Source organism: Rhinopithecus roxellana, chromosome 17, assembly GCF_007565055.1.
Source record: "Rhinopithecus roxellana isolate Shanxi Qingling chromosome 17, ASM756505v1, whole genome shotgun sequence".
NCBI classification, from domain to species: Eukaryota; Metazoa; Chordata; class Mammalia; order Primates; family Cercopithecidae; genus Rhinopithecus; species Rhinopithecus roxellana.
In genome coordinates, this window is record NC_044565.1 from 111986060 (window position 1) to 111996013 (window position 9954).

General features: G+C 51.4%; 1 protein-coding gene across 1 annotated transcript in view; it reads left to right on the plus strand.

Moving 5' to 3' along the window:
* Window positions 1-9636, plus strand: part of SNRNP200 (small nuclear ribonucleoprotein U5 subunit 200) — a 30957-nt gene extending 21321 nt beyond the window's left edge. Inside the window, exons 31-45 of the mRNA XM_010362077.2 lie at window positions 305-532; window positions 882-1073; window positions 1173-1351; window positions 1528-1679; window positions 2926-3034; window positions 4820-4928; window positions 5381-5570; window positions 5668-5832; window positions 6023-6144; window positions 6428-6571; window positions 6668-6844; window positions 7141-7301; window positions 7397-7478; window positions 9017-9109; window positions 9211-9636. Of these exons, the coding sequence (XP_010360379.1) occupies window positions 305-532; window positions 882-1073; window positions 1173-1351; window positions 1528-1679; window positions 2926-3034; window positions 4820-4928; window positions 5381-5570; window positions 5668-5832; window positions 6023-6144; window positions 6428-6571; window positions 6668-6844; window positions 7141-7301; window positions 7397-7478; window positions 9017-9109; window positions 9211-9354 (2247 nt within the window). The 3' untranslated portion in view covers window positions 9355-9636. The remainder of the gene's footprint in view (window positions 1-304; window positions 533-881; window positions 1074-1172; window positions 1352-1527; window positions 1680-2925; window positions 3035-4819; window positions 4929-5380; window positions 5571-5667; window positions 5833-6022; window positions 6145-6427; window positions 6572-6667; window positions 6845-7140; window positions 7302-7396; window positions 7479-9016; window positions 9110-9210) is intronic.
* The last annotated feature ends 318 nt before the right edge of the window (window positions 9637-9954 follow it).

Here is a 9954-nt window from a genome sequence, read left to right on the forward strand (position 1 = left end):
CCCAGCTACTCGGGAGGCTGAGGCAGGAGAATTGCTTAAACTCGGGAGGTGGAGGTTGCCGTGAGCCAAGATTGCACCACTGCACTCCAGCCTGGGCAACGAGAGCAAGACTTCATTTCAAAAAAAAAAAAAAAAAAAAAGAAAGAAAAGCTGCCCCATCGCATAAAGGCTGCTGTGGGATTAGAACGTAGCTTGACATTTGCAGGTCAACAGGTCTCTGTTTGGCATCTCAGGTTTTCCTCAGGTAAGTGAAAGATGCCTGGTATGACCTCATGTTGTTCTGCCTCCCTCCTCTGCCTGCCAGGTATACATGGACTGGTACGAGAAGTTCCAGGACAGGCTCAACAAGAAGGTGGTACTCCTGACGGGAGAGACCAGCACAGACCTGAAGCTGCTGGGCAAAGGGAACATTATCATCAGCACCCCTGAGAAGTGGGACATACTTTCCCGGCGGTGGAAGCAGCGCAAGAACGTGCAGAACATCAACCTCTTCGTGGTGGATGAGGTCCACCTTATCGGGGGCGAGAATGGGGTATGGCGTGACCTTGCAGCACAGATGAGGGACTGGGACTGACCAAGTGACCTTGGCATTGGGCCTTATATTTGGGTCTGAGGATGGAGGCTCAGGGCTTCTCCCTGGAGGATTCTGCCTGCTGCCCTGTTCCAAAGGGACAGTGTCAGCTTTTTTGGTAGTACTTTAGGAAAACAGTATTGTTTAGTGGAGGTTGGCTGCTGTGGAGGAGGTAGAACCAAAAACATGAGAGCTCCTAGTTAGAAGGAAGAATGAGGTCATTTTGAGGCTGCTGGGCTGTTCACAAAGGGGACCTCCAGGCAGAGGATGGGAGCCTCGGCCTGCAGTGACCCTCCCTCCCTCTTTCCAGCCTGTCTTAGAAGTGATCTGCTCCCGAATGCGCTACATCTCCTCCCAGATTGAGCGGCCCATTCGCATTGTGGCACTCAGCTCTTCGCTCTCCAATGCCAAGGATGTGGCCCACTGGCTGGGCTGCAGCGCCACCTCCACCTTCAACTTCCACCCCAATGTGCGTCCCGTCCCCTTGGAGCTGCACATCCAGGTAGGACCCACTCTCCTCATCCGTCTGTGGGGTCTCACCTAGATCCTGAGTGACCCAGGTCTGATAACCTTGGTGTGTTATCTTCTCCCCGGCCGCCAGGGCTTCAACATCAGTCATACACAAACCCGCCTGCTCTCCATGGCCAAGCCTGTGTACCATGCTATCACCAAGCACTCGCCCAAGAAGCCTGTCATTGTCTTTGTCCCGTCTCGCAAGCAGACCCGCCTCACTGCCATTGACATCCTCACCACGTGTGCGGCAGACATCCAGCGGCAGAGGTGGGCGGGGCCTGGTGTCTGGGGTTGGGGTTAAGTGAGGCTGGCCCACTCCAAGGGTGTCCTCTTTATGAGGGTGGGGTTAGCCCATGTGGCTCGGGGCTAGGTTCTGCACAGCTGGCAGGATGTCTGCCAGGACTCGGACCACTCTGAGCTGAGCCATTGCCTGTGCCGCACAGGTTCTTGCACTGCACCGAGAAGGATCTGATTCCGTACCTGGAGAAGCTGAGTGACAGCACGCTCAAGGAAACGCTGCTGAATGGGGTGGGCTACCTGCATGAGGGGCTCAGCCCCATGGAGCGGCGCCTAGTGGAGCAGCTCTTTAGCTCAGGTGAGTCAGGCCACGGAAGGGGAGCACGGCAAGGGTATCACCAAGTGGTGGTGGTAAACTTGAGGGGTCCGGGTGGCAGCATTTCTCTACAGCATACTAGATATTTTCAGAATACTGTTTAGGACTCTTAGCTGTTAACTCATTTGATCCTCCCAAGAACCTCATGAGGCAGGTGAGACAAACACTGTCCCTGCTTGCCAGGTGAGAAAACAGGCAGACACGTCGGGCTGTGCCACTTCAGAACCCGGTTTTCTAGAGTCCAGGACCTTTGGCCACTAGACTGCTGCTTGTCCATGGATTAGTTCATTCTTGCATTGCTTGAGACTGGGTCATTTATAAAGAAAGGAGGTTTAATTGACCCACAGTTCTGCGGGCTGTCCATGAAGCATGGTGGCATATGCTTCTGGGAATGCCTCAGGGAAGGCCAAGGGGAAGCAGGCATCTTACATGGCAGGAGCCAGGACCGAGTGAGTGAGTGGGGAGGTGCTACACACTTTTGAACAACCAGATCTTGTGAGAACTCACTCGCTAGACAGTACCAAGGGCGGGTTGTGCTAAACCATTCATGAGAACTCCGCCCCTGTGAGCCAGTTATCTCCCACCAGGCCCCTCCTCCAACACTGGGGACTACGGTTCGATGAGATTTGGTGGAGACACAGATCCAAACCATCTCACCAAGATCGTTAGACTTTAGAGATTAGCACACAGGAGAGCTCTGATTCTCCCTTGGGCACACTCTTGCTGGCCACTGTCCCTTGTTGACCTGTGGCATTTTGTGCAAAGATTTACCTTTTAACACTGCTTAATGGAGCCTCATTGGAGATCCTCCTGCCAGAATCACTTCCTGTCACTCTTTGGCCCTTGAATCTGCCTGTTCGGGGCATGCTTAGAGTGATCTCCGGTTTGCTGGCGTGGCTGAGCCAGCCCGTGGCTGCATGAGTGTTAGCACTTTCCGGTCAGAGGAGCAGTCCATCAGCAGTAGTTATGCCTTGGTGTTTCTGGGCTTTGGGTTCTGTTCTATGATGACTTGTTTTCTCCTGGATAGTCCCAGAGCAAGGCACCAGCAGCGTGGAGCTATCTCATAGCAATGTGTTAGCTCTCACTCATGTTAGACCTTGTTCCTAGCCAGCCTCGCTGTGAGTTCTGAAACGTAGCACAGGGTAAACCATGGCCTGCCCATGAGGTAGTGAGCCTGCTTCGCCCAGAGACCCCTGTCCTCAGCCTTCCTCTCCCTTCTGCTGCTCAGGAGCTATCCAGGTGGTGGTGGCTTCTCGGAGTCTCTGCTGGGGCATGAACGTGGCTGCCCACCTGGTAATCATCATGGACACCCAGTACTACAATGGCAAGATCCACGCGTGAGTACAACTGGTGTTCTGTGTTAGCCCAGACCTCCCTCCTAAAATAAGTGTGAATCTGCAGATACACAGAAAGCAAGCTAGGATGAAGGAAAGGTGTTAGGGAAGTTAACAGCTGAGATGCCACCAGAGCCAAGTGTTTGGGAGTTTTGTGTCTCAATACCTAGGCTCACATTTGTTTTTTGTCATTGTGCTTCCACATTCAGCAGTTGGGAGAGGTAGGAAGTTAGAGCCAGGAGGAATGTTTGACATTATGTCATTAACCTCAAACATCTTGTAGATTAGGAAAAGTGACTTGGTCAAGGTCGTACACCTATATAGAAGCTAGAACAGTGCTGAGCACAGTGGCTCATGCCTGTAATCCCAGCACTTTGGGAGGCTGAGGCAGGCGGATCACTTGAGGTCAGGAGTTCCAGACCAGCCTGGCCAACATGATGAAACCCCGTCTCTACTAAAAGTATAAAAATTAGCTGAGCGTGGTGGCACGCGCTTGTGCTTCCAGCTACTCAGGAGGCTGAGGCAGGAGAATCAGTTGAACCTGGGAGGCAGAGATTGCAGTGAGCCAAGATCGTGCCATTGCACTCTAGCCTGGGCAACAGAGTGAGATTCCATCTCAAAAAAATAAAAAAAGGCCAGGTGTGGTGACACACTCCTGTAATCCCAGCTACTTGGGAGGTTGAGCAGGAGAATCGCTTGAACCCGGGAGGTGGAGGTTGCAGTAAGCCGAGATTGCGCCACTGCACTCCAGTCTGAGCAACAGAGTGAGACTCCATCTCAAGAAAAAAAAAAAAGTTAGAAGAGTCAATCATTCTCAGAAAAACATCTGCATTTTTTTTTTTTTTTTTTTTTTTTTGAGACAATCTTGTTCTGTCATTTAGGCTGGAATGCAGTGGTATGATCTCGGCCCACTACAGCCTCTGCCTCCCAGGCTCAAGCAATCATCCTGCTTCAGTCTCCCAAGTAGCTGGGACTACCAGCATGTGCTGCCACTCTCAGCTAATTTTTGCTTTTTTCTTTTTTTTTTGTATAGATGGGTTTTCACCGTGTTGCCCAGGCTGGTCTTGAACTCCTGAGCTCAAATGATTCACCCACCCAAAGTGCTTTACAGGCGTGAGTTATGGTGCCTGGCCCAATGCTTAATAACTTTTTCCCGAAATGCAGATTAGTTTGAAGTGAATTTTATTTACGGGTTCATTTTTAATGTTTGAACCTGCTTCTAGGTTGGGTTAAAGTCAGGTGACTTGATGACTCATGAAATGCACAGCTATGAAGTTCGGAAAGTGTGGTGGTGCGCACCTGTAGTCCCACCTGCTCTGGAGGCTGAAGTGAGAAGATCCCTTGAGCCTAGGAGGTCAAGGCTGCAGTGAGCCATGGCTGTGCCACTGCATTCCAGCATGGACAGTAGAGCAAGATGCTCTATCAAAAAACAAATTAAAAAATAAAAAAAAAAGTTTTTTTAATTAAAGGAGAAAAGTTTGGGAAGTTTGACTTACATATTTGATCCTCGAATAGGGAGTTATTTTGGTTTTGGCGTTAGTTTTGTAGCCTGGTTCATGGCACTTGAGCAGCAAATTCATGGCCCTTACACTAAATGCTAAAATGATGTACAGGGCAACCAGTGAAGCCAGTTCTAAGTGCAGAGATTCATAAACAGAGTCGTGCTGTGATTTGACCACGCCTCCCCGTATTTACATTTTACTGTTACTTAGCGGAGGGAGTCGGGCCTCCTGAGCATGGTCTCCGTGTTGAGGCGGCTTTTCCTTCTTTCCCCGCATCTGTCACCAGCTATGTGGATTACCCCATCTACGACGTGCTTCAGATGGTGGGTCACGCCAACCGCCCTTTGCAGGACGATGAGGGACGCTGCGTTATCATGTGTCAGGGCTCCAAGAAGGTCAGTCCTGGACTCATGCAGCCTCTTGGATCCGGAGCCTCAGAATGGATTCTTTAATCCTTCTTTTGATAGATGTCTTCAGTAATTTTAGTCTCTTAACTTCTGCCTCTCTTATTTACACAATTCTTTCGTAACGAGCCTGCCACCCATTTGGAATTTTGCTGCCTTTTGCTTTTGCTGCTGCCGTTGGCTCCACGTGTTGAGGGCTTCGCCGGCTAGTTGGTTCCCTCCTTCCTCACTGGGCTGCCCACTGCTCTGCCCTCGTGACTTGCTGTGCCTCTGTTCCCACTGCGTATTGTCGCCAGTGACGCACTTTCTAAACGTGTGGCTTCTTCCATTTTGGTATTAGTTAGGTCTCACATGGGGACCATGCCCTGTTGATTTGCCCTTGGCCCTTTGTGACCATGTTGTCACTAATTCTTTATTAATGCTTCTCCTTCTCCAACCCACAGGATTTCTTCAAGAAGTTCTTATATGAGCCATTGCCAGTGGAGTCTCACCTGGACCACTGTATGCATGACCACTTCAATGCTGAGATCGTCACCAAGACCATTGAGAACAAGCAGGACGCTGTGGACTATCTCACCTGGACCTTTCTGTACCGCCGCATGACACAGAACCCCAATTACTACAACCTGCAGGGTCAGTGGCCTTGGGAGCACATGTGATTCTTTGGTGGTTCTCACAGCCTTTGCTGGGCATCTTCTCAAGGCTCCCCACTCACCTCTCACCTCCGTAGGCATCTCCCATCGTCACTTGTCCGACCACTTGTCAGAGCTGGTGGAGCAGACCCTGAGTGACCTGGAGCAGTCCAAGTGCATCAGCATCGAGGACGAGATGGATGTGGCACCTCTGAACCTGGGCATGATCGCTGCCTACTATTACATCAACTACACCACCATTGGTGAGGCCCGGCACGGCCCGTGTCCTGTCCGTGGGAGCCTTCTCACACACGGGGCAGCAGCCCACTGGGATGAGAGGTCCGCCCGTGTCTGTCAGCGGGATGACGCTGCAGGGGAGAGCAGGGGAGCCCAGGCAGTTCTGCTCCTTCTCCGCCTGCTTTTGGCTTCTCTCAAATGTCCTTTTTCTGTCAGAGCTCTTTAGCATGTCCCTCAATGCCAAGACCAAGGTGCGAGGGCTTATCGAGATCATCTCCAATGCGGCCGAGTACGAGAACATTCCCATCCGGCACCATGAAGACAACCTCCTGCGGCAGGTGAGGACGGCAGCTTCAGGAGAACATCCTGGAACAGCAAACTCTGCCTGTGTGCCCAGAGCACATGGCATCCCTGCCACCAACACCCCCATATGCATCCCCCGACCCCTGCCATATGTCCTCCCCTCCATACCCCCCTCACACCCATCTCCATCCCACTGCCACCCATGTGCCTCGGGGTGTTGAAGGGCTGTGTGAGCCTGGGCCACGTGGGGCTTTGGCCTGAGCCCGTCTCAGGCAGGGTCACCTGTTCATCACCAACTATTTTTCTTCCACTTCATAGTTGGCTCAGAAGGTCCCCCACAAGCTGAATAACCCTAAGTTCAATGATCCGCACGTCAAGACCAACCTGCTCCTGCAGGCTCACCTGTCCCGCATGCAGCTGAGTGCTGAGTTGCAGTCAGATACGGAGGAAATCCTTAGTAAGGTAGAGTGTGGGTGTGGGTGTGGGGCAGAGGGGCCAGTGGTGCTCCAGATGTCTCAGCTCAACCCCGCCCACTTTGGTATGCCTTTTCGTGTTCAGGCAATCCGGCTTATCCAGGCCTGTGTGGATGTCCTCTCCAGCAATGGGTGGCTCAGCCCTGCTCTGGCAGCTATGGAACTGGCCCAGATGGTCACCCAAGCCATGTGGTCCAAGGACTCATACCTGAAGCAGCTGCCACACTTCACCTCGGAGCATATCAAACGTTGCACAGACAAGGTGAGCTGGGTCAGCCTAGAGGGTCAGGTGGGTGAGCCTGAGGGCCTAGTGTTGTGGACCGAGGGTGGGTTGCGGGAGGTGGGTCTCAGTGAGTGAAACTTGTAGTTATGGTTCCTCTGAAGGTGCTCCCTGTTGAGATGCTAGAGAGGCTGCCAACTGTGGGCCGTGTTCTTTCTGCAACTGTTTTCTCTAGATGACTTGATGGTGTAGGAGGTAAAATTAGCAGCTCTTGGCGCCTGTGTCATTTGCTGTTGGCCTGTGTTCTCTCTTTCCTGACGTCTGAATACTCACTGCAGGGAGTGGAGAGTGTTTTCGACATCATGGAGATGGAGGATGAAGAGCGGAACGCATTGCTTCAGCTGACTGACAGCCAGATTGCAGATGTGGCTCGCTTTTGTAACCGCTACCCTAATATCGAACTGTCTTATGAGGTGGTGGATAAGGACAGCATCCGCAGGTGAGCCAGTGGTGGTACCTGTTGGGCACAGCATGATAGTATGCTGGGAGCCCACTGCCACATCACTGATGTGTGCCGCTCCTCTCCCCCTGCAGTGGTGGGCCAGTTGTGGTGCTGGTGCAGCTGGAGCGAGAGGAGGAAGTCACAGGCCCTGTCATTGCGCCCCTCTTCCCGCAGGTGGGTCCTGGTAGCTGGCTTGGCCAGGTGTCAACTCCCCTATCCGCTGGCTAGGTGCATGGTACAAGGGCACACTGTCCCTGAGGGAGGGAAACTTCAGACTGATAATGAGCTTACAAGGCTGAGAATTAATCTTGAGGCTATGGGTTTTTTTTTTTTTTTCTGTTTATTTCTGCTTAAACAATTTAGAGCCGGGCACGGTGGCTCACGCCTGTAATCCCAGCACTTTGGAAGGCCAAGGTGGGCAGATGACGAGGGCAGGAGTTTGAGACCAGCCTGGCCAACATAGTGAAACCTCATCTCTACTAAAAATACAAAAATTTGCCACACCTGATGGTGGGCACCTGTAGTCCCAGCTACTCGGGAGGCTGAGGCAGGAGAATCACTTGAACCGGGAGGTGGAGGCTGCAGCGAGCTGAGATTGCCACACTGCACAGCAGCCTAGGCAACAATGTGAGACTTCGTCTCAAAAAAAAAAAAGATTTAGATGACTGGTCATTGTTAAACCCGTCAGTCGTGCAGTATTTCCATCTCTCTGGCTGTTTCAGATGCATTTGTCTTTAACTCCCATGGCTCCAGGACACTTGGGCTTTCCTGGTCGTTCCTTCTTTTTTCTTACTGTGCTTCTGGGTGCTTGGTTTTTTACCACCAGAAATAAATTCTGGTTCTCTTTATATGGGAGAAGAATTGAAGGTTGACAGCAGAAACCAGATCCTGTCATGTGTAATTCACAGGCTCTGAGTAACGAGTGCTTTTTTTTTTTTTTTTTTTTTTTTTTTTGAGACGGAGTCTCGCTCTGTCGCCCAGGCTGGAGTGCAGTGGCCGGATCTCAGCTCACTGCAAGCTCCGCCTCCCGGGTTCACGCCATTCTCCTGCCTCAGCCTCCCGAGTAGCTGGGACTACAGGCGCCCGCCACCACGCCTGGCTAGTTTTTTGTATTTTTTTAGTAGAGACGGGGTTTCACTGTGTTAGCCAGGATGGTCTCGATCTCCTGACCTCGTGATCCGCCCGTCTCGGCCTCCCAAAGTGCTGGGATTACAGGCTTGAGCCACCGCGCCCGGCCAACGAGTGCTTTTAACTAGGACTCCTGGTCTTTGTGACAGTGGGGCGGCCGGTAGACAGGGCTGCAAGGCCTGCTGGGGATCATCTCTGTGCACATTCAGCTCTGGGTTAAGCTTTTTCTCATCTGACAGATATGCCCTGTACTTAAAGTATCTCTAAGGAACTCAAAGCTACCAGGCCCCAAAGACTAGACCTCTAATAGTAGTACCTTGGACTTAGCAGCAGGTACTAAGCGGGATAAGGTACCTTGGCACAAGGAAATGAGCCAGAACCAACAAATGAGTTCACCTACTTACTTAAATAAGCCTGTTTGAGACAACTTTTGACAGTACTAAAATGTTGTATCTAATTGTATTTCGGGAAGAAACTTTGGAAAGCTGATTTTTGTTATTTCTTTTGTAACCGTAACTGTTTTCATGGCTGCCTATGGCCATCAAGTTTTACATGCTGAAATTCTTGGTTTTGGATCACTGCAGAAACGTGAAGAGGGCTGGTGGGTGGTGATTGGAGACGCGAAGTCCAATAGTCTCATCTCCATCAAGAGGCTGACCCTCCAGCAGAAGGCCAAGGTGAGTGTGTCCACTGGCCCCAGCATTTGTTCCGGCATGGGGGAAGGGTGAGAATGCTTCCTGTGTCCATGCTCATAATGACTTCTGCCTGCTCTTTCTAGGTGAAGTTGGACTTTGTGGCCCCAGCCACTGGCGCCCACAACTACACTCTGTACTTCATGAGTGACGCTTACATGGGATGTGACCAGGAGTACAAATTCAGTGTGGATGTGAAAGAAGCCGAGACGGACAGTGATTCAGATTGAGTCCTGAGGCATGTACTCTTGGGTCAAGGAGAGTCGAGCCTGAATTAGGAATGTGTACCTTGTAGGGATCCTGGTTGTGGGGACCAGGTCTGTGGGCCTGAGGTCTGGCCAGCCAGGGCTGGTGCTGTCCCTACCCACCTCCACTTCCTTTTCCCTTGCTCACTCTGGATCCAGTGACAGCAGGTGTCACGGGTGAAGCATAAATCATATATAGCATTTTCAGACATGTTCCTGGTAGTTCTTTTGAGTCTGATATTCTAATAAAATAATTTGTAGAAACCATTTGTCTTTGCAGTGATTCCAAATTAAAAGTTTTCTTTCTCCAACCTGAGGGCATGGCCAGAAAAACCTGGTTATTTTTTAGCCAGAAACGTGCTTGTAATGAGTGCTTCTGGAGGACAGACCTGCTCATTAGGCGTGCTGTCCCCTGTAGCCTTGTGAGTCAGCCTGGAGGAGGGAACATCTGACTGTGGCCTGGCCCCAGTGGTACCCACACATCAGCACGACCACAGGAACCAACACTGAGCCCCGGAAGCTAGATCACAGGTTAGGCGTTTCTCTAGATGGGTGTTCTGAAATCTGCAGTGTCTGCTCCTGGGA